At 39.4% G+C, this 24228-nt stretch overlaps 2 protein-coding genes across 4 annotated transcripts; both read left to right on the forward strand.

Annotated features, from left to right (window-relative positions):
- Positions 1-3943: 3943 nt before the first annotated feature.
- rae1 (ribonucleic acid export 1) lies at positions 3944-10376 on the forward strand. Of its 2 annotated transcripts, XM_007253285.4 has the most exons (13): positions 3944-4073; positions 5284-5393; positions 5493-5597; positions 5820-5912; positions 6074-6160; positions 6266-6352; positions 6508-6579; positions 6848-6955; positions 7106-7212; positions 7308-7383; positions 8289-8483; positions 9178-9263; positions 9965-10376. In XM_007253285.4, coding segments are annotated over exons 2-13 (1107 nt in total). In that variant the 5' UTR covers positions 3944-4073; positions 5284-5303; the 3' UTR covers positions 9966-10376. The 2 variants fall into 2 exon arrangements, with proteins under 2 accessions (XP_007253347.2, XP_007253346.2); XM_007253284.4 differs by lacking the exon at positions 9965-10376 and having other exon boundaries at positions 9178-9267.
- A 3590-nt stretch (positions 10377-13966) lies between these two features.
- On the forward strand, positions 13967-23734 carry LOC103039930 (RNA-binding protein 38). Of its 2 annotated transcripts, XR_001518742.3 has the most exons (5): positions 13967-14483; positions 16706-16829; positions 16981-17035; positions 19383-19469; positions 21828-21956. XR_001518742.3 is itself a non-coding variant. In XM_007253282.3 (4 exons), exons 1-4 carry the CDS (start codon positions 14271-14273, stop codon positions 22141-22143), a joined length of 708 nt encoding a protein of 235 aa, XP_007253344.1. In that variant the 5' UTR covers positions 13967-14270; the 3' UTR covers positions 22144-23734. The 2 variants fall into 2 exon arrangements, 1 of the variants encoding a protein (XP_007253344.1); XM_007253282.3 differs by lacking the exon at positions 19383-19469 and having other exon boundaries at positions 21828-23734.
- The last annotated feature ends 494 nt before the right edge of the window (positions 23735-24228 follow it).

The following is a 24228-nucleotide window of genomic DNA, read 5'->3' on the forward strand; positions in this document are numbered from 1 at the left end:
CTAACGCGTTACTATTTCCAATCCAGTAATCAGATTAAAGTTACTTATTTAAGTCACTGTGCGTTACTCTCTCTCTCTCTCTCTCTCTCTCTCTCTCTCTCTCTCTCTCTCTCTCTCTCTCCACCTCATCTCCTCCACACACACACACACACACCGCTCCCTTACCCATTCCCCCTCCGCTCTTCCCCAATCACACGCGTCTCGCTTTCTCCCCTGCAGGCCCGTAGCCAGCATTGTGATGGGGGGGATCTTTTTCCCCCAAAAGTGGACTTCATTTGGCTCTCTACTCCAATGCCCCCTAAATACACGAGCACACTTCAAACCTTTTAATTTAGACATATTTTATTTATTATAAGTTTGTTGTGAATCTGTTGTTGCTGTCCTTATTTGTTCGTCTGTTGCTCCCCACTGTTAACATACATTTGATATAAATGTAAGTGTTACTCAAACTTCCTACATCTGTGATGTGACTTCATTGTCTGTCTCTGTTGCTCACCTCAGTTGTCTGTTGCTTTGTTCCATTGTCTCTGTTGCTGCCCTCCATTGTCTGTCTCTGATGTTGCTGTCCTTTATTGTCTATCTCTCTACTATTGACATAAATAGATAAGAATTACTTCATTAGGAACACTATCGGTATGGTCATTAAAACTTAAACATGAATTAATAATAATATAAATTGAAGTGTTCTGTCTTATTAAAATCTTCCTATAACTGTGCTGGGACTTCGTTGCCCCCACAACCCCCCGCCCGGTCTGTGAGGGTCTGCTGATTCATTAGATATGCGTGGATTCGTGGAGCGACCAATAATCCGCTTTTAATAACGCGTTAAAGTTGATATTATTTTTTTCTGCCTCAAATTATTTCAAGCACTGTTTGGATATATGTGAGAATTACTGGTGACTGGATTGCGTTTTGAAGGTAAGAGTGTGGGGGAAGCGCTGGAGGGGGTTGGGTGTGTGTCTCGAGTGTCCTGAGGTAAACACAAAGCGAAACACAAGCAGATTTAAACTGTAAACACAGTTCCGTAATCCGGAGAGGCAGACGGTTCGAATGGTGTATAACATGTCCGCATTCGATCAAATATGGACGTACGAAAAACGTAAATATGAAAATAATATTTCATAACTTTCATAAACCAGGCATATTTCGCCCTAAATGTTTATTTTCTGAAAGGAGATACGGCTAAATAGGCTAGATAACTGAAAAGCTTTAAAATGGCATATTGGGTGTCTACATTGAACCTATAAGTATTCATAAACACAGCCAGATATTAAATATGATATTTTTCTGGCCCGCCGGCGTGTTAAGAGGTTAACCCCCTTTTTACACCTCTATGCTGTATTTTATATATGGCCTTAGGAGCAACAGGCATGTTGAGAGTAAAATACACCCTAGCTTGATCGTCAGAATTGCAAAGTGAGTGACTGAATGTTATTGTCACTTAACCTACATTTCTTAAAAATCAACTAAAATACAGACTTTGGAGTTATCGCAATAATAACAGTAATAATCCGGTGTTACATGTACAATATACTATTGGGCTAAGCCGAGCCCGGCACTTTTAACGCAGGGGAGTTGTAAAGAAATAGAAGCCCTGCACTCAGCAACTTACCGATTTTGGGCCTTTTTTTGAACAAGTCCCCAATATTAGTAACAATGTTACCGCCGTTTTCTTCCGTTTTCGCTCCTTGTCTTCTTTTTTACCCATTTTCTCAAGTAACTTTCCCCAGATTCTTATTCTTTCCACAAACTAAGAACAGAAATGGGGGAATTGCCGCCACCTACTGGATTGGTGTAAAACAGTCTGAACAAAATGTGTAAAGAGAAACATTAACAATTTTTCTTACTCGTCACTACTCTGGGGGCAGGCGGGGGGGGGGGGGGGGGATTGGGGTGGCTGAGGGGGGGTTGTGGGGGATGGGGGGGATCGAACGAACCCTTCGATCCCCCCTGGCTACGGGCCTGCCCTGTCTCTCTCTCTCGCGCTCGGCGTGTCTTTAGTTTCCGCCCGTTTTCGTTTTTCGCCAGTTCTCGGGTTTCGCCAGTATCTCTTTATAAAGGCGTTTTTTTTTGCGGCCGCGTCCCAATTCACTAGCCAGGGCAGCGGTCTGCCACAAATTTCCGGTGCTTTAAATGAACACTGTCAGAATTAAATCTTTCTCAGTAGTTGGGTCCGGTATGGGTCCGTATTGGACAACGTCTGGGTCCGGACCCGGACCGCAGTCTGCAAATATGTGATCCCTGGTCTAGACCATATACATGGTTCTGTTTTATAAAACCACTCCTTGCTGCCCTGCAGAGAACAACAAGTTCAATGTTCAGTTTTACAGTGTTAAATATGTCAGGTCAAAAAAGACTTTCTTTATTTTATATATTTTTTATAAAAACAAGTATTTATGTTTAGTAAAATCAAGAAAGACCATATATATATATATATATATATATATATATATATATATATATATATATATATATATTTTATATGTTAAGTTAATTTTTTTATTTTTATTAAAAAATATATATATTTTTTAGGTAATAGTTCAACTTAATAGAGATAAATTGTTGCTGTTAAAAATGCATTTTACAATAAAGGGAGTATTGGCAAAACTGGTTATAATGTTTATGTTAAGGCGGCGGGAGGTGGTGTCTGCAGCTGCTGAAAGTAACTAATAAAGTAACTTGTAAAGTAACTTAGTTACTTTTAAAATCAAGTAATCCATAAAGTAACTAAGTTACTTTTTAAAGGAGTAATCAGTAATCAGTAATCGGATTACTTTTTCAAAGTAACTATACCATCACTGCATGTATCACAGTAGAGTATTCCTTAACCAGGATATCTATTTTATATTAATTAATTAGGTGAGTATAAATGTATGGCCTACTATTTGAGTTAAGATACTGACCAACTAAAATTAAATTATTCCAAAACCAATTTTCTTAGAAAAGAATTTTCTAAGAAAGGGGGGCGGGGATAAAGCTTAGGGTAGGGGCTTAGGGTTAGGGATATGGAGCAAGGACCGCAGACATGTATATATGTCTATGGCGAGGACCATCTCCAAAATTTGCAAAGGTATGTATGTAATTATATAAATCGTAATAAACAAATGTTTGGAATTAGGATATCCTTTTATCAAATGTATATAAAGTGTATATAATATTTACCTAAAATTATTATCAAGTTTATTATAAATAGGGGGCTCTGAGTGGTCCAGTGGGCTAGGTGCTGCCACTATGATTATGAGATCACCGGTTCAAATCCTGCTCATGTAGCTTGCCATCGGCTACCGGAGCCCTGAGAGAGCACAATTGGCCTTGCTCTCTCTGGGTGGGTAGATGGCGCTCTCTCTCCCCACATCACTACAAAGGTTGATGTCGATCAGCACAAGGCATCTGTGAGCTGATGTATCAGAACAAAGTCGTTGCGTTTTCCTCTGAGTGCACTGTGATGCTACTCGGCAATGCTACACCAGCAGCAGTTTGAAAAGAGGCGGTGGCTGACTTAACATGCGTCAGAGGAGGCATGTGTTAGTCTTCACCCTCCTGGTGTGTTGGGGCATCACTAGTGATAGGGGGAGTCCTAATTAGTGGGTTGGGTAATTGGCCGTGTAAATTGGGGAGAAAATAGGAAACAAAATAGAAATAAAGTTATGAATAAATGAACAAACAGAAAATTTAAAAATTAAAAAAATATAATTTTATGATTTATGACATTTCTTATTCTTTATTTGTTGACAATTTGCCATGGTGTTTAAAATTATATAGTTAAGTCTGAATAGACAAATGTTTGTAATGAGGGTCATTTTTACCTAAAATTATAATCAAGTTTACTATAAATCTCTCCATGTGGTAGAAAAGCGATTTGTTTTTGTAGAGAATATTTTTTGATATTTTAGTGCCTACAAGATGTTCTCTGTTAGAACTACAACGGCCCTTCAAAATGACGTTACGACTTACATCATCAAGTCGCGCCTCGTGTTTGGCGTAAGCGTGAGAAAGTGAACTCGCCTGGGTTTAATGGCGCATCAGAAATCCTGAGCGGCTGAGAGATAAAGGAGCTGCTACGTGTTTGCGCGGTAATGGGCTGATAATTACAGCGGTTCGGAGCTGAACTGGGCTGGGTTGGCTTGTTGCTGTTGGGTCGTGTGTAAAAGCGCGGTTCTGAGACCGAGGCTAGTTAGCTTAGCTTAGCTTAGCTTAGTCCGGGTCAGACTGCAGGGTGTTTTGCCGCATTGGTTAGTTAGCTGGTGTTAGCGCCAACTGCCCGCTTGTGTGACTGCCTGCCTGTCTAAAGAGCTAATTTACATTTATTCGTCATGTAGTTACAAACATAGCTTAAGAATGACCTATTACTATCCCCTCAAGGCAGTGCAGGAATCCCTTTATCTGGTAGATAAATATTCAGAGTCAGACAAAGCTAGCTTAGCACTTTCCTTATAAACCAGCGTCGTGATCTAATCTTTCATTCCACCTTAAATAGCTAGCCTAGTGCTGCAGTTGCCAGTTTTGTAAGGAGTACTTGAAGTAAACAGGTATATTCTCTAAATTTAGAGAACCCTTCAGTTTCTGAATCAGTTTCTCTGATTTTGCTATTTATAGGTATATGTATAAGGTATAAGTAAAATGAACAATTGTTGTTTATTCTATAAACTACGGACAACATTTCTCTCAAATTCTGAATAAGCATTTGTTTGCAGGAAATGGGACATGGCTGAAGTAACAAAAAGATGCAGAGCTTTCAGACATTAGTTAATGCAAAGAAAACAGGTTCATATTCATTAAGTTTTAAGAGTCCAGGAATTAATATTTGGTGGAATAACCCTGATTTTAATCACAATTTTTATGCATCTTTGCATGTTCTCCTCCACCAGTCTTACACACTGCTTTTGGATAACTTTACCACTCCTGGTGCAAAACATTCCAGCAGTTTAGGTCATGAATCTTTCTTTTGATTATATTCCAGAGGTTTTCAATTTGGTAAAATCAAAGAAACTCATCATTTTTAAGTGTTCTCTTATTTTTTTTCCAGAGCTGTATGTTGCTTAGGGACTTCATGAGTTAAAATGATAAACCGAGTGCTGTATGGAACTTTTCATATTTTTTTAAGTGGTCTGTGACGTATATGCCACTATGGGCTCTTTCGGTTTAAAAACATATGTTGACCTGTAGTTGTTTACTGGAGATGGATATTATAACATTAACTCTAGCTGTGTGGTGAGCCCTATAAAGTCTCAGCAGGCCATGTAGAATTGGATATCATTCCTCATTTTTTTCTTTCCTCCACAGCTTTCTGCCAGTAACCTGCAATGAGTTTGTTCGGCACAAGCTCCGGCTTTGGGGCCGGGGGAACTGGTGTTTTCGGCAACACCACAACAGATAGTCATAACCCAATGAAGGTAAAAATGAAAAACCTGTTTTTATTTGTTTTTAATAAAAGTGCAGTTGTTGTAGTATTTTTCCCTTAAATCTTTTTCTTGTTTTACTTGTTAATGCAGGATGTTGAGGTTACATCCCCCCCGGATGATAGCATAAGCTGCTTGGCCTTCAGTCCTCCAACGATGCCTGGAAACTTTTTGATCGGAGGTTCTTGGGCTAATGATGTAGGTTACCTCTACATCATAATATCCATAATCAATATTTATTGTCACTGGATTATTTTGCTTAAAGTGCTCAGTATCCTCATGTTTTTAATAAAGTTACTTAATGTGATGTATATAAAGAATGCAGTCTGCCAGCATAGATTATTCATTATGTAGCCTTAATTTTTAGACCCACATGTTGTGGTAAATCATATAGTCATGTTTATTGTTCTGTCGTATTAGGTGCGATGCTGGGAGGTGCAGGATAATGGCCAGACTGTTCCAAAAGCTCAGCAAATGCACACAGGCCCTGTTCTGGATGTTTGCTGGAGTGATGTAAGATTTTCACAGCAAGTTTACTTGAATGTTATATTTTTGTCTTTTCCTACAGAAGTTAGCAATTCTGCAAGCATGAATGTGATCTTTGTTCTTTATTTTTGTCTTTGTACACTGGAATATATATAATTTATGTGATACAGACATGTTTATATAAATAGGATGGAAGTAAGGTCTTCACTGCCTCGTGTGACAAAACTGCCAAGATGTGGGATTTGAATAGCAATCAGGCCATGCAGATAGCACAAGTAAGCCCCTACATTTGTACAAGCACACATGTAAATGTGCACTTAAAAATGTGTACGTGTTGTATAGATTTATAATTGCTATAATTTTTTTTCAATTTTCTGTAGCATGAAGGTCCAATCAGGACAATCCACTGGATAAAAGCCCCAAACTACAGCTGTGTGATGACGGGCAGTTGGGACAAAACACTGAAGGTAGGTACAAAAACTTATCTCACTGTACCTGTTCTAGCATTGTGTTGGCTGTAGCCCATTCACTTTAGTTTGCATGCTGTCTGAACTATCTATGATTAACACTAGTGACTCCTGATATATATATATTTTTTCTCTTTTTCTTGCTCGATTGACAGTTCTGGGACACACGTTCCCCAAATCCCATGATGTCCTTGCAGATGCCAGAGAGATGCTACTGTGCTGATGTGGTAAGGAAATGCATCACAAATTGAATTTTCTGTTTTTTGCTTTTTTTGTCTGTTTCATAGTATAACTGTACTTGCTGTATATAGTGAGTTAAATGTTGTCTTACATAAAAGGGTGCACTAAAAGTCCTCATACAGGTACAGAGAGCTGTGCAAGGCTGTGCTTTTCCCTGGACAGTAGAGACAGTTACTCCAACAAAAGCAGGATAGACTTATTGTTCTGCATCAGAAATCTTGTTTATTTTGCTGCTGTTATGGTTTTTCTCTGCAGGTGTATCCTATGGCTGTAGTGGCCACTGCAGAGCGTGGCCTAATCGTATATCAGTTGGAGAATCAGCCATCTGAGTTCCGGCGTATAGATTCACCTTTAAAACATCAGGTTGGTCTCTTGGGTTTCTCTTGGTGAGCTTAACTAGAAATTAACTAGAGAATTAATACAGAAAGTTGTAGGCATTTTCTAAGCACTAAAGTTGGAGATAAAATGTATGTAGTAATTTTAATAGTGATTTTTTTTGTTTTGGTTTTACAGCACCGTTGTGTGTCCATCTTCAAGGATAAACAAAATAAACCCACAGGCTTTGCCTTGGGAAGCATTGAAGGCAGAGTGGCCATACATTACATTAACCCACCCAACCCGTGAGTCTTCAAATATTCCTGGTTACATTGAATTAGTCCATGAATAATACTGTAAACTAATGTAGCTAATGTTTTATTGTGTTTTTTTTCCTCAGAGCCAAGGATAACTTTACCTTCAAGTGCCACAGATCTAATGGAACCAATACTACCACGCCCCAGGATATTTATGCTGTATGTACTGCATGACTTGTCATTTGCAGAATTTCCACCGATAGTACCAACTGACATTTATCTCATCACTGTGTTCACACCTAGTTCATACCTAAACAAGCTACGCTTAATAATCAAAGGTTGCTGGCCAAAAAAAATGTTGGCAGTGCTTTTTTTTGTGTACCTTACCTTAAAATGTGTGTACCTTAAATTGATATCTCCTTTGGTAGTGATGCACCGAAATTGGCCAAATCCGAGCAAGATAAAACATTTGGCCGAATACCTAACATTTTATTTTTGTTTTTTAATATATGTTACATCATTTTATATATAAGCTTATATAAGTTTCATTAATTTTGCCCCACATTATTTTTTAAATCCATAGAAAAGCCTGATTCTATTTTTGTCATTGCAACACTACTTAACTACTAAAAGTGTGAAATATTTATTAAACACAGGACATTTCAATCCCATTAGACATACCATTAAAACACAATATGACTTAAATTACCAAAAAAAACATTAAAAATAAAATGTCAGTATTTCTTTGAATGAATAAGTTTGTGAAACTAAATATTGTTGTGCTGTAACTCTTTGCGGTGTTAACCCTACAATAGGTAGAACACTGTCTTCAAATTTTTAGAAACAGTATCTTACAGCACACTTCGTAGTTTGGTTGTGTCATCAAAAATGTCATTGTTCAGTATAAATAATTTGGTCTTTTAAATGATTGTGCCTTTTTTCCATTATCAGCGGAATAGTTTACTATGTTAAAATTAGGTGCATCCCTAACCTTTTAAAATGCAGTCTAGACATGCGTCATGCATGTTTGCGCATTTAATATGTGTTGGGGTATTTATTTTTTCATATTTTGGGAGACGTAATAGCATCTTAAGTCATAATGTATCCTTTCCTTGCATTCTTAGGTCAATGCTATTTCCTTCCACCCCGTGCACGGCACTCTGGCTACGGTTGGCTCTGATGGCCGATTCAGTTTCTGGGATAAGGATGCTCGCACAAAGCTGAAGACCTCTGAGCAGCTTGATCAGCCAATCACAGCTTGCTGCTTCAATCACAATGGAAACATCTTTGCCTACAGCTCCAGCTATGATTGGTCTAAGGTATTGCCTATCAGCAGACATGACTTTTCTGAAGAGAGGTTTTATAATTTGATTGCTACAAATTGTATCTGTTTATTGCACTTTTTAGAATCTGGAAACAGGGGCCTTCATTCTAAAAATGTTTATTTTAAGAACAAATGTAATGTAATGTGACAGGATTTTATTTCTTGGAGCCTCCTTTGCACTCCCCTGAGTGATATCATTGCCTAAATATCAACCCTATCAACTTTTTAGATTGGAGCAGGGAAGTGGAAAAATATACGTTGCAGGCAGAGGGTAAACGGAGTTCCTCTAACAAATAACCGATATATCGACCATTTCTCCCTCTTTTAGGTGAAATCTGTTGTTCTTTTGTTGTTTCTTGTGCTTTCTTTACATTTATATTTTTTCATTTGTGAAGGCACTTAAAATAAAATTTACCTACAGTATTAAATAGTAAATTTCTTAATAATCTCAAAAAAGAGAAATATCCAATATGTCACTATTTGTAAGGGCTGTAAAAAAAAATCAAGTCAGTCATCTTATTGTAGTTCTATTATAAATGGTTCTACCAGAATCCCACAGCTCCAGCATGAAACAGAGGAATTGAAATTTGGGCCCCTAGCATGTCTTGACTCTGTCAACTACGTTTGAGTTAAGATTTTTTTTTTTCAAAACACAATTTCTCATCTTTTTTTATGTCTGGTTCTCATAGGGACATGAGTACTACAACCCCCAGAAGAAAAATTACATCTTCCTGCGGAACGCGGCTGAGGAACTCAAGCCTCGAAACAAGAAATGGTGAGAGTGGGATTTCCATAACCGTGGACATGATGTCTGTCTCCAAACAGGGCTGGAGTTGCCCTGCTTCCTTGTGCTGACTCTCTTCTCTGTGCTGTTTTTGACAGTTGACCTCTTCAGCATCCCAGGATGCTTTGCATGCTGGAACAGTGGTATATCTTGGGGTGGGGTTTGCTGCTGTTTGAAGTGCTACGTGGGTCAGAGTGTAGAGCAGAAATGTTGCTTTCGGTTTGCAGGTGTTGTGTTAAATGCCACTGTTTTTAGCTGTGAGATCACTATTAAGATGCTTAGCTCAGATAAGAACTGGATTTTGCTTAACACGGGTTTTGTGACTATATGCACTTTTCAATTATTAAGATTAAGGCTTAAATAGTCTTCATTTTTAGCTATGGGAGTTTCTTGGTTTTCTTTAATTCCTGGTATTTTATCTATTGTGAATCAAAACTGCTTTAGAAATAACCTTGATTCATTGTTTATTATTACACTGGTGTAAATATTGAGGGATCTCCCTTATGAATCTTACCAAAGATGGAAATTAACAGAAAATAACTCCAGAAAAGTGGCTTTTTAGACATTAAGTATTTCATTGGTAGTGTGCACTTTGTTTTCAGGGGAGGGTGGAGTAAACAATAAACGTGCTTTAAAAAAAGAGAGAATGCTGTTATGACTTATGACTGACTACTACCCCCTCCTGTCTTTAGATTCGTCAAGCTGTCACATCTCGGAAGACCTGCGTTAGTGTGTAAATATGGGAGAGAGCGAGAGACCCCTTATGGCTAACATCTGGACCAATGACGTGGCATTGCATACTTTTTATGGACCAATCAGACGGGGCCAACTACCCCTCTGCAATGGTGATGACAGCCAATGGCTTTTGATTCAAACGACAGAAGCCACGCTTTAGTGTTTTGGTGTACTTCATATTGTTGTTGTTTTTTCCCCCTCTTCTTTTTTTACATTCATGACTGCGGCTCTTCGTCTTCTTCTTCTTCTTTTTTTATATTGCCTTCCAAAGATAACATTTCCACCTCTGCTCTTTTTGTCACATGTAGAATCCATTCTTGAATATGTGAAATCAATAAATGAATGTCTGCAGGACTCTTCCAATTTTGACACATTTCTATTTTCATAGCTTGAAGGAGGAAACTGGGATTGTGGGTTGTGTGTGCGCGCCTCAGGGTACCAAAACTGTTTTATTTATTTGGTTATTGATTCTAAACTTTGTTTTGTGTGTTTAATTTCACCAGATTACTTAATTATCCTGGTTTTCTATTCATTTAGTAGGTTGTATTGGGTGAAAACAACTTGTCAGGAAGAATATAGGTTTATTTGAGCTAAATTGGCTTTAAGTACTAGGATTTAATAGACTACTTAATACATGTATAATATTTCAGAAGCCTTAACAACCAGTAAGTGGCCTTGATCATTATTATTTTCATTATATGATCTAACATACATGCTTTTATGAAACGTTAAAGTTTCCTCGTGCACATAACCTTTGTCTCATTGCTTTTAGGATGAACGTCCACTAGGAGGCACCCTTTGACTTCCATTCTTTGGGTTGAAGTGTGGCTGATTATCAAAGCACACAGATCAAAGAGAGTGAATGCATCAGGTGAGCCTGTAGAAAGGCATGAGTGAGCCACCAGAGACTTATCAGTAGGATATGAATAGCAGTGTAGGGTGAGCTACAAAGGCATGGAGTGAGAAGAGCAGCCTGGCCTGGGTGTAAAAGTGTGAGAACTGCCACCTTGCTGTGGTCATTAGACCATCACCTCACTGTCAGCTAGGATTTCAGCACTTAGCAGGGACGTTTCAATAGACTGTGGGAGAGGAACTACCGACTAAGGGTGAATCCCATTTCTCCCCTTGGCCCTACCCCTTACCCCTACCCCTTCTTTTCGAGTGTAATCCTTCCCCTTGGAACGGAGTTACAAGGGGAAGGGGTAAAATCCTACCCCTAGGAATTGGGACAACCCTTCAAGCACCCGGTGAAAGGTGAATCTTATTGAAAATAGCCTCCATAATATACTAGAAATTGTATATCACACTGGTTCCCAACACTGGTCCTGGAGCAGGTAATGTGTTACAAAAACAATATAATGTGCAAGAATATGGGTCCTCAGTGACAGAGGAATCACTGGTATATCACAATGACGTTTGTCAATGAACAATAAATACATAAATAAATAGCACTGATTTATGACCAGGCTACTAGCGGTGGTGTGTAGGTGACCCTGCTGGGCTGATGTGATGATAGCAGTGGAGCGCTAAAGTTCAGTAGCCTAGCTGCTGGTTAACTAGTTAACTTTAGGGCATTGTATGTGTACAGAAAGGGGGCAGGAGGTGCAGAAATTAATTAATATTGTCCATTCCTTAATTCCTCTGTGATGGGGAGCTGAAATTAGCTCTGATTATTTTTTATTTGATTTATTTTTTCCGTTCCGCCTTAAATGCGGTAGCGCCTGCCGTCTGTTGCACCATTTAAGGTGGAACGGGAAAGTTAGCTAGCTAGCTAGCTACCGAAACGAACTACTAGCAAACTTTTTATGCTTGTTACGAAGAATTCAGTCATAAAACATCAAAACTACACAATAAACTAAGGTAATACAGTGCTAATCGTAATTTTTAACATGGAAAATACTTTCTTTGGTCGCTTGTTCCGCCATCTTGCCAGTCATTCTCATACCCCTCGGTACGAAGTGTGGGTCTGGAAAATCTCCGTTTGAAGGGCTAACTAGCCCTACCCCTTACCCCTACCACTTCATCCTAACAGGAATCGGGACACCCCTACCCCTTGACGTGCACGCGCAAAACAGAGGGGTAGGGGTAAGGGGTAGGGCCAAGGGGAGAAATGGGATTCACCCTAAGACCAGGTTGAGCTTAATCGTTATTCCTCTGGTTTTAGATTTTGATTTACACTGCCAAGAACCCACTATAATGATGTACAAGTTTATGATGAGGGCAGGCTGTACCTGTTAGCTCCATGCACGTGTTGGTTCAACACGGTCCAGTAGTGGCTACACCTGGCACACTTGGCTGCATTAGTGAAAGAGTAAACAGTAGCGAGCGCATGGTGATACAAGTACTGGCCTGTTCTGCTGCTGCTGTGCTACTTGGGCATAGTTGATGGATGCTGTTCTACATTTATGAATAATGCAGCAGAGGGCTCCAAGGCCTTTGTGACATGACCCTGCTTTGGGTCAAAGGAGTTGAAGATCACAAGGCTGGTGCAGTGTGTGAGACATGCTGCTGTTGACATTTTGTGGAGTCCAGAAGGGCAGGCTGAATTCAACAGCTAAGGCTTTATGGTTTTGTGTTTTTGGGTTGAGAAATATTTATTTATTTATTTTGATGAATGTTGATCTATGCTCTTTTGTTTGTTTTTCTGTGTGGTAACGAATATTTGTCTATTTCAAACGGATGATTTGAAATGAAAGCCACCTTGCCCTCCACCCCACAGACACGAGGTTTAACACTTCTTGTGAGTGAATTCTTTCAGTCTCGGAGGGTTATTTGCATCAAAAACGATCAAATGCTGTGTGTCTGTCTGTCTGTCTGTCTGAGTCACTGAGGCAGACAACTGCCGGTAGTGAATCGTGTCTGTTGTCAGTGCAAATAAGTTTTACGAGCATACGAAGTTCTTGGAAGCAGACTGCCCTGCCCCATGTTCACACAGAGTAAGATTTAATATTAATATATATATATATATATATATATATATATATATATATATATATATATATATATATATATATATATATATATATATACACAAATAGGCTAATGATGCTGTATCCTTACAGCACTTTACTTTTCAGTAATTTTGACTCAAGTTCCTAAGTGGCATATACCTATAACTTCCTAAGAGCATCATCATAAGACAGTGTGTGAACGTGTGTTTGTTCATCTGGCCTCATTTATAGAATGTAGGAGTGTATGGTTAGTGCTGGAGATAAGACTAGCTCCTTTTTAAAGTGTTTTTTCAAATGCTTTAATTAATATTTTATATAACTAGTTCTGACCTGATTTCTAGAACAAAAGGTTAACAAGTTATTTGTGTTACAACAGCATTTATTTTAATTTATGATCTGATTACATTTTGAACTTGGTATCAATATTCAGAAATGATTCTGGGCTCTTGTGGGTTAAGTAAAAAAATACATAATAAATAGATGTTTTTTTTAATTGGTGGTATTATTATTATTGTTTATTGGTATTAACATTATAAAACGTATTATAAACAAAGGATACAGTCGTGTGTCGAGCACAACTTACTTCCTTACTTTCCTGAGATAGCTGAAGCTAGCTTCATAGGCTATATAACAAGGACAGACACGAGCATTTTCTTTCTGTATTTATTTGTTTAGCTTATTGGCTTATTTGTTTACTTTTCCGTTGTACTTTTATGGAATTTGTGGGTACATAGATGCCTGCCTTTTCAGTAAGTTCGTTTTTTTTTGTGATTAAATCCTTTTACAGCCGACTGCTCGCTGTTAAAAGAGTACAGTGGTCGTTTTTTCCTTTGTTTGCTGCAAGGACACAAAGCAGGTGCGAGTTTACTGGGGCGAGCGAGGAGGAGGATGGGGCGGGGCCTCGTGGCGTCACTATAAAGTTTTCAGAGTTTCTAGAAAAGCGCGCTCTGCTATTGGCTGCGGAGCGAAAGGGGAGTTGCTTAGCGCAAACGGCTCATATATACCAACCCCGGAAAAACATGAGGGGAGGTAGTATATCGCAGCGTGCGGAGCGGCGGAGCGGGGACTGGAGAGACACACGCTGGAGACACGCAGTTTAGCGATGTTTAGCGTTGGTTAAAGACAAAAGACTAAAGTTTTAACACTGAGGAGTCTGAATCCTGGGCGAGCCTTTTGTTTCAAACGATACAATCCGTCTCGGATCATTTTAAACAACGGGTTCTATCCAGGGCTGTGTTTACTTCTTTATTTTTGTTAATTTGTTTGCTTGTTTTAAGCTTCTGTCACAAGCTCTGCTGACTTGAGGTAGCCAATGCTTTTACACCAGTTCAAGAACGCCACGCTCGACGCTATGCACCCAACAGGAATCCAAAAAGACACTACTTTCACCAAGATCTTCGTTGGTGGGTTACCCTACCACACGAACGATGCTTCGCTGAGAAAGTACTTCGAGGCTTACGGCGACATAGACGAGGCTGTGGTCATAACGGACCGGCAGACGGGGAAATCCAGAGGATACGGCTTCGTAAGTGACTAAAAACAACTAATACAAAACATACGCAATCTCTATAACAGTCGTTGAATGCTCGCAGCTCAGTCTAGTTTATAGTTTATTCTGCTGCCTCACTGCATTATTATATAATAAGCCTCAATGTTTGGGCAGGCGCGTAAAGGCGCACGTGATGCGCTCCGGTTTGGGGCACGAGGTTAAAGATTAAATCTTAGAAACAGCCCCTTAACTCAAAACTCTCTCTCTTTGCCCACACTTTCTCTCTTATGATTAGTCAAGCCGAGCACACAAGAAGTGCTATGTTGTGTTGTGGTGTTTTGTTGTGTTGAGGGTTTGGGAACAAGCCCTTGCTTTCCTTAGTTAGCTATAGTGAGCTCCTGGCTGGCTCCCAGCTGCTAGCACGTGTTTTGTTTGTGCTGTGAGTGAGTTTATACTTTATATGGTGAGATTTTTTGAATGATCATCTTCCTATCTAGGGGTAGCCACCAGGACATCACATCACATACCCCCACCCCATCCCTCTTTGGGCTGTTCATGCTACAGTAGTGAGGGCCAGGAGCACTCATCCGCCTAAGTGATGTTTACACAGTCTTAACGGCTCTCAGAGTGGCAGTTCATTTTTGCCTAAGATGGAGAGCTCGTAGGTTTGCAGGTTCATAACAAATCCTGCTCGTCTGGCTGCCTTAAGAAGCTGAGTTGAGCAGTTCCTTCAAATTGTCCTTCAAATCATTAGTTTCATTGTATTTTCCAACCTTGTTCCTAAGCATCTTGCGTTATATAGACCTCTCTATTTTAGTTTGAATCAATCAGATGCACCATGACAAATCATCATGCAAACATTGTTGCTTTAAAAGGTACAATGAATGTTTAAGCACTTAGGGGCAAATCTGGGTTGGAAATTTACAGCTTGGCTCTTATGTTCCTTTTAGGGCTGCAACGATTAGTGTTGATTATTTAATATTGTTGACTAATTGTTAATTTGTAAAAGTACTGCAGTACACAGTGCTGAGGACGGAAGCACAATGACGGATGGGTAAATTGCTGCCTCACACAGTTTACACTCAACTCTGTCTTTCCAAAAAAAGTGCCCAAACACTACAGCTTACATATTTACTCACTAAATATCAGTACTTTCCATGTTTAAGCTAAATCCAGACATTTAAATGCCTTTTAAATCTCATGTTCAGCTGTATCTATCGTTTTTAGAGATGGAGGACATAGCAGAAATTATTGTTGCCTAATTGACTAAAAGAAAAAAAATAATCGTCAGAGTAGTCAGCTACCAAAATAATCATTAGTTGCAGCCCTAGTTCCTATTTTGTGCAATTTTGTGTGCTGATCTTGAACAGTCATTCATTGTGATGTTCTACAGGGCAAGTTTTGCATCAACCCCCTGACGCCCACCCACACAGGCCTGAAGAACTTCCACAGGGAACTTGATGATGAGGAACTTGTTTAAAATGATTATTCAAACTGTCGTGTTTTTTTTTTTTTTTTTTAGGTTTCACATTTTGTACATGATCTCACTGACCTGTGCGATACAGCAGCACAGCCAGAGTTATGGTATTAGGAATAGAGAGGGCGTTTAAAAGGACACGCCAGAAAATATGCAAATATTTATCACAAACCAGTAATGACTGGTCATCCAATAGCTTATATTCATGCCAAAGATGGGCTGGAAAATGGTGCTTATGTAGAAAGCTAATGTGTCTGCTCAAGCTCTAAGTGTGTAAATCAGTACATGGTGATGGGCCCTGGTTTGAAGGAGGGGGGTGAAGGCAGTGAGGCAGGTCTGTGCTCTAACGGCTGTTCTTGGCTGAGTGTGTGGCCCGGCAGGTTTGACGGGCTTAGGAAGATGAGGGTGTCTGCCTCTGGAGTGTGAGGTGGTCTAGCAGTTCCTTTCATGAACTTGTTTCCCTAGTAAGGTTATTTCTTTCCTGACAACTGGAGAAACCTGATAATCCTGTTCCTTTTTTTTAAGCAAGGAGGAAAAGAATGTACAAGTTTGCTCTATGTGATGTGCCTATAAGGGCATCAACATAAAGAATAGTATGCTTTTTAGAAGTTTGTAAGTGTTTATCACATTAGGTTTATGTACTCGTACGTTTTATTTTTAATGCAGTTTCCTAATCACAGTCTCTTGGAATGAATTCCCATTTCAGTAGCAGCACCCAGTAGTGCTGATTTTGCTCACATTGGCTTTTGTAGATTCTGACAGCAGCTCATTGTGTCTCTAGGTGACGATGACTGACAGGGTGGCAGCCGAACGAGCCTGTAAAGACCCAAACCCCATCATTGATGGCCGGAAAGCCAATGTCAATCTGGCCTACCTCGGAGCCAAGCCACGCAGTCTCCAGACAGGTAAGCAGGAACATTTAATATTAATAAAATTTATTTAACACATTTTAATTGTTTAAAACATTCTGTGCCTTTTGATAATGTTCCTTCATTTTTTCAGGTTGTATGTTGTGTGATAACTGTACATAATGCAGTCTTATGTCATGCTTTACAGGGATATCTATAGGTGTGCAGCCCATCCACCCAGCACTTATTCAAAGACAGTATGGGTAAGTCAATCACTTTTTGTGTGTTGTTTTCTCACATTCTATTGTACATAGATGCTGCACCAGCAAAGACCACATTCAGTGTCTTGCAAACTCCAATGACCAATGGACTTGCAATGCAAATTAGGAGGGCACATGCAGAGGAAACAAACTCCTTTTGTTCTTGGACATGACTGATTGCATCGTTTGTCTGGCAGTAGACCTCTGTTTTTTGTGTACATTTATTCTCTCTGTGTGTCATTCTTAGGGGCGGTCTTAGCAATGCATTGAGATTTTCAGTGAAGTTATAGCAGTATAGCAGCAGTAATATTGCTAGAAAGGTCAATGAGGACTAGTGCTGTAGTTATTGCTTATGGAACTGATGGGTGCTAAATGTCCTCTGGAGTGCCAACCTTTTTTTTTTCTTTTTTTTTTTTTTGGTTGGGATTATAATGTACTTTTTAAAAAAATTAATATTCAAGAAGAAAAATCAATACAGGCCAGATCTAGTTCAGCATGAAAACTCAGTTAACCCTTCACTTTCTGCTCAACCTATTGGTATTGTCTAGAAGTATTTGGAAAAAAGATTTTGATCTGAAGTATTGAAATTACATTTTTTTGAAGTCTAAAACAAAAAAAATGCTGTAGACACTTCTTTCTTAGCAACTTTTCAGTGTAAGTTTTGTTCTCTGGTCACTGTTACACTGTAGCTATAATTTTCACTAAGTCTGCTTTATTTGCCATGGCGACAGACTGGTTTTGATCTTATCAAATCTAAGCTGGCTTATAAATGTGCTCACATGCGAGGGTCTGTCTGAATAGGTTGCTGTGGTAACGAGGTGGAGCCCTGTTGAGGAGAACATACGTTTCTCTCCGTGTGACAGGTGTTGGCTCGTATTTCCTCAATTATACCCTTCATACACGTTTACCCAACCCCCCATACGCACAGTCACTCACTGGAGTTTAGAGAACACCTGTCGCTTTCCCCCACGGAGCTCATTGTCTCCTTTAGCTCAGAAACAGACTGGCAAAAGAGACTGATAGCATGGTGACTTTCTCTGCATTCTTCGGTGGTCTTGTCCTCTCAGTCTGTATGCCCACACTCTTCCTCGTCTTCTTTTTTTCTTTTTCGCCTTTGTGACCCCAGCTACCCACAGTGTCCCTCTCAAACTGCTCAGCCAATTCGTTGCTGACACTGAGAAGAACACTAAGGCCCAAAGAGAGATCACCCAGGTCAAATGTCTAACCAGCATAAAAACTGACATCTGTTGCCATAGGCGCAGAAGTCCTGTTTTATTTTGCTTTTTATATTAAACATACAATTCCAACTCTCAAACAGTCCTGCACAGTCAGTTACCCTTTCATTCTCCAGTTATTCCAGAGTTCCTCCTTCAACAGTTTTGTGTCACGTTCTCTAAGCGGGTGAAATCGGTCATGTTGTCAGGTTGGTGATTAGTTTGGGGCCCTGAAAAGTGACACCACAGTGAGAATGAGGGTGTGGGCTGAAGAAGTGTGAGGGTCACTGGGTTGAGTACTGGGTAAAGGTTGCAGACTGGAGGTATTGTGAGCTAAAACTGTGCTTTGAATTTGTGGAGAACATGACAATAGTGGGCATTTGTGGGTACTTTCTGACTTTTTGTACTAATTGTTTTCCCCACTGAATAGTAGTTTACATTTGAAATTGGAAGTTCTAGTTGCCCCAGTTTATTAAATTGAGTTATATTCCAACACATCTCTGTGAACAAATTGTCATGTATGAGCTCATTCACTAGTGTTTGCATGGGATTAATGTTTCTAAATGCTACGTAGGATTCTATTGGTGAAGTTTAATGTAACAATTTCTGGCCATTAGTTTGTTTATGCTTCATTGTGCCCTTCTTATCAATGATCATATTAATCGTTGTCCCCTCTGTCAAAAAAAAATTCATGTAAAATTATTTTTTTCAGTTTCTATCGTGAATTAAGAAATATAACTGTAAACAAGCACTTTTTTGATTTCTTCCAAAAGAAGAAAGCTTTTGCTCTTCTACATGGTTATTCTTTTTTTTATTTAGTATTATAATATAGAAGCACTTCCTCATTCATGTCAATTGAGCAGTGAAGGGATACTTTTTTGTTAAATTAAAGCTACATTCTAGATGGCATTCAGTGTAAAGTTAGCAGTTTGTGCGAGGAACCAGCATACAGCTACACCAGGTCTTCTCTGACATTAAATACATCTGCCAGTGCTTTTGCTTAGGACTCTCACTTCCAGTCGCAAAACCACATTACAACCCTTTGTGTGTGTCTGTGTGATGGTTTTATTGTGTTTATGTGCCGTCTTATCTCATTCAGTGCCATTCTTTTCTATCTATGCTCCTTGGTCACCCAGTTAATGGAGTGCATCATTTGAGGGAAGAAGATACTCGGGGGCTCAGGCTTTGCTGGAGCCTAATGTGGAGGTCCAGAGACCCTTAAGGTGCCAGTCATGGCTTGAGAGTGCAGTGTTGTGTGCTGTGACGGACTGAAGTTTGTGTGTGTGTTGGTGTGCGTGACAAAATAATCGTTGTGCAGATTCAGACCTTTTTCGCATGTTTTTTGGTGTGCAGTGCTGACTGGAGTGACTTACTTTTTGACTCTTTTGTGTATCAGTGTGGGGGGAGGGTTTAGGGTTTTACACTTGCCCTCCACCCACATGATCTTTCCTCTGCTGAGGTTAAGTGTGTGTACAGTGCGTTTCTTTCGCACTCTTCTGTACTTCCCTTCCCTTCTCTGTTATATACAAATCGTGTATGTCTAGTATTGCACTCTTTAAATAATAAAGGTGCTTTCATTGGTTCTTTTGAGCAATGCCATAGAAAGTCTTAATTTTTGGTTCAGTAGAAAACTAAGTATTTGAGATGTTTTGATTTGCAGATTTTTTTTCAAGTCTGTAGAACTTGCATCTGATTTGAAAGCTGCAGTTTTGAGCATTGCTTGAACCATATAAAGCACTTATGTTTTAGAGTGTGAATCATAAAAAATCTATCCATGATAAGTGTTTTTGCTGGATATTTTGTCCTAGAAATAACTGGAATAAACAATATTATTGTAATTTTAAGCAATTTAATGCCACTGATAGAATAATATATATTATTATTATTATTATTATTCCTCCCTGTCATTGCATGACAGACTAAAATATTGCTCATCCAATAGACGATACAATATCAGCAAAAATAAAGGTCATGTCCCTATATTATACACTAAGTCGGACATAATTATTGTGACCGGCCTACTAAAAAGAATATTGCAGTGGATGGAACCATATAATGAGAAAAATTTAGGAACGTATACATTTTTGGATTCTCTTCATTTTTGTGCTTCATTCTCTTTTCTCTTATGCTGTCTCTCTCGCTTATTAATTTATTCATTTACTCACAGAAGGAGACAGGATAAAGGAGTCTTTAGAGTGAACTGAGACATGTTTTTCAGTTCCTGCTGCATGAACAGGCGTCCCTGGTGACAATTCTTGTCATTTCTCTTGGGGAGTTGTTCTGTTTGTTTCCAGCTGCTACATATTGAGATCTTATACCCCTCCCTCAGCTGTGTGCCCATTTTGTGTGTATGTGTCCCCCCAACACACACACACACACACACACACAAACACACACACACACACACACACACACACACACACAGCCAGACAAGACACGTTTACACACTTTCTGTCTAGAGGATAGGACTCTTGGGGTAAAGAGGAGGTGAGGGTCTCTACACCTTTTGTTAATAATAGCACTTTGTGTGCTGGAGAGTAAATGAAGCTGTCGACTGGCTCCACTGTTACTTACCTGTCTGCTGGGCTAAAAGCTCACCAGTAAATATGCCTTTCTGTTAATACAAACATGCTAGTACTGGTGACTAGCATGGGATTACTGCGTTTGTAGCTTACTTTCAGTGTGTGTGTGCATGCATGTGTGAGGTTAATGAGTGTGTGCACGATTGTGTGACTTCTAGGCTTCTCTAAGCGAGTGAAAAGTAGCAGCTGTTAAAACACTTGTGGGTGTTTGAGGGGGGTGACGGAAGCTGCCAGAAGCGTCTGTCTCTCGCCCCTCTGCCTCTCTTGCCGAGCACCAGGTCCAGCCTGCAGCTCTTAAGATTAGAGTTTACACAGTACACACATAGCCGTTATGAAGGGAAGAGTGGGGGAGGGGTGGGGGGTCTGCCCTCTAAACCTGTGCAACAAGCTTCTCGTGGTGTTTTCCTGACCTGTGGTGTAAGGCTTGGGTTCAGTGTTTTTACTAGCCTTCTCCCAGTGTTGACACTTTCTGTCTCTCACTGTTTCAGTTCATACAAGTCCTAATGGGCTAATCTAGCACAGAACTGACACACAAATGTCATAATGTTCATAACAATAAAGCTATTTTATGGTGCCAGAACCAGAACCCAACATTTAAGAACTAAAGGAATAATGGTAATGAGTATTAAAATTTATTGATTAATAATTGGTGAAATTGTCATTCACTCAAATTGAGAACTATAAGCATTAACTCATTTAATCAGACATTTGAACCTGAAGCAGTAATAACAGAAGGACTTTTAATAAATAATTTTATTTGCCCCAATCCTAAAAACACTGGAATCTGGTGTGTTTAGTGTGCGTGTTTGTGTGTTCAGTAAATTTGCCAGTGTTAAATCAACACTGTTAGTGTTAACTTGAGGCTGTGAGTGTTAAAATGTAGCACCCATAGAGTTAATGTGACACTTAGTGTTGATTTAACACTGGCAAATAGACTGGAATGTTGTAATTAGTATGTTTGTCAGTGTATGAGTGCTTAATTCTGTCCTCTTTCCACAGACTCGTCCCACAGTACGTCTACCCGCAGGCCTTCGTCCAGCCCAGCCTCATGCTCCCATCTCAGGTGGCCTCCTCAGTCAGCTCTCCATACCTGGACTACAGCACAGCCTACGCTCAGTATGCCTCAGCAGCCTTCGAGCACTACCCTTACGCCTCCTCTCCTGGCTTTGTGGGCTATGGCTACACTGCCAGCACCGCCTCTGGGGGTCCTTCTGCCCCTACTCCAGCCCAGACCCTCGCTAATGCAGCTGCAGCCACTCCTGCCTTCCTCCAGTACCCTCCACAGCAGCACTTGCAGCCTGAGCGCATGCAGTGAAGGATCGAGCAGTGTTTGGACCTGACTCTGCTCGTGGGTCCCAGGAAACGTGAGGAATAGACTTTAATTGCACTGTCACGTTAGGATTTCGCTCCAGCTGTGGAGCCCAGAAAACAGCAAAACTGTGCAGTGACTTCAAAGGGCTTCCAGAAGCACTGATGCCAACTATTATTATAATTATTATTATTATTTTTACTTTCTTCCTCTTTCAATATTCTTCAAAATAATTAATATTATTGTTACTATTATTCATGTTGCCATAAGCTTTATTATGTTAGTTTTTTTTTTTTTTTGTCGTTAATATCCATGTTTAATGTCCTTATGGTATATTATGATGTTCAGATCAATCAGTTTAAGGTGCCTGGTTGTGGAGTAGTGGACACAGTGGGAAAGGGTGCGAAAGACTGTATCAGGTGAACACTCAATGATGACTCTTTGGAAGGTGTATTGGGGGTATTGCTGCTTACGATACCTAGGGAGTAATGGGGTTTTCTTTCTCCTTTTTTTTTATTTTTTATAAAGCGATAAAAGGTCTGAGCTTACAAATAGCTGACGTAAACCATTAAGGGGGAGGTAAAAAAAAGAATAAATAAAATTATAAAAAGAGGGGGCAAGAAAGAACCCACCCATACATATCTTTAAATGGGGGGGAAAATGGAAAAGTTTTTTAAAATAATGGTGAGGCCTTAAAACTAGACTGTAAATTTGTTTCTTTTATTTGTATACAGGGTTAACTGTGAACAAGCCACAAATTGCTTCCAAACAGAAGGTCATGTCTACAGTCCTCAGGCATGTTTAAGTCTAGAGACTTGGTAGATGGTATTTTAGAGTAAGGGTGCTAATTGAAGATCAGCTTTTTGATCGTAATTCAGTCTGTGTTGATGGCTGTGGCTAAATGCCATAAAGCAAAACTCTGATCTAAGAACAGATGTTGGGTTTAGGCGATGCTTCACATGTATCCCATGATTGAGATCATCGCTGATCATGATATGATGCAGTAAGCACAGGAGGGAGCAAACATTGGAGTTTAACAGGTATGGTAGCTGACACTGATACCTATGGTACATCAGTTTTGTGTAACTGTTAAAACTAAAGATTGTTGAATGTCTTCCTCTTTTAAAGTGACATTCATTATGTACAGCATTTTCAAAACGTTGCCACAAGTAAGTGCATTTTGCAGTATTTATGTTGATATTTAAGTGATCTGTGGTAATATTACTTTGTTTTATAAACTGCTGTCTCAAGTGCAAGCCCAGTGTATGCAACATACACACTGTTGCAGGCTTCTGGTCACTAGAAGAGAATGTGTAAATAGTTAATTTTTCTTTTTTTTTTTCTTTATTCCTCACCCCTTCCTTTTAAATTTATTTGCATAATTTCTTCATAGATTATTAATCCACATGTGCACCTAAGGGATAATTACTTTTTTTTTTTTTTTTTTTTTAAGTACACTATTAAGTCGCAGCTTGCACCTGCTGGCACATAATTGCTCTATGAAGCGTTTTTATGTCACATCATTTCAATATCTGCAACGAAAGCCATACCAAGGAAAATCTTGGGGTAAAAAATAAAGACTTTATACTGAAAAGAAGAGTGCAGTCAAGTGTCCTTTAATTATTTTGCCTTGTGAACCTTTTTTAAAAGTGTACGTTGAAATGCTAGCAGACTTAGAGTATAGCTGCATGATTTGTAAATCTGCTGCTTTGTCTTTGACTGTTGGTTGTTGCCCACCGTGCTCTGAAGTGTGAAGTTTGAAGGGAAGCACTCCCCATCCCCCTCTTCCTTAGATGACACATGCTTTGTGGTGTTTTTTTTGGCTCTGTTTGATGGCCTTATTGTGACTAATGGAATGAAGAATGAAGATAAACTGGTCTTCCAATGAAACCGGTTGCGTATTGGATTTAAACATTGGTAGTTTAACTGTAAGCTGGTAATCTTGCTGCCGTTGTTGTACTGTGTATTCTGTTCTGTCATCCAATGTATGAGTCAGTAATTCATGCATGTGTATAGAAAAAGCTTATGATCCATAGTATGCTACTGTGTGTAAGTGAACATTGTTGCGGTCCCACAAAACTCTATTATTTA

The sequence above is a fragment of the Astyanax mexicanus genome, chromosome 5 (assembly GCF_023375975.1).
Source record: "Astyanax mexicanus isolate ESR-SI-001 chromosome 5, AstMex3_surface, whole genome shotgun sequence".
Classification (NCBI taxonomy): Eukaryota; Metazoa; Chordata; class Actinopteri; order Characiformes; family Acestrorhamphidae; genus Astyanax; species Astyanax mexicanus.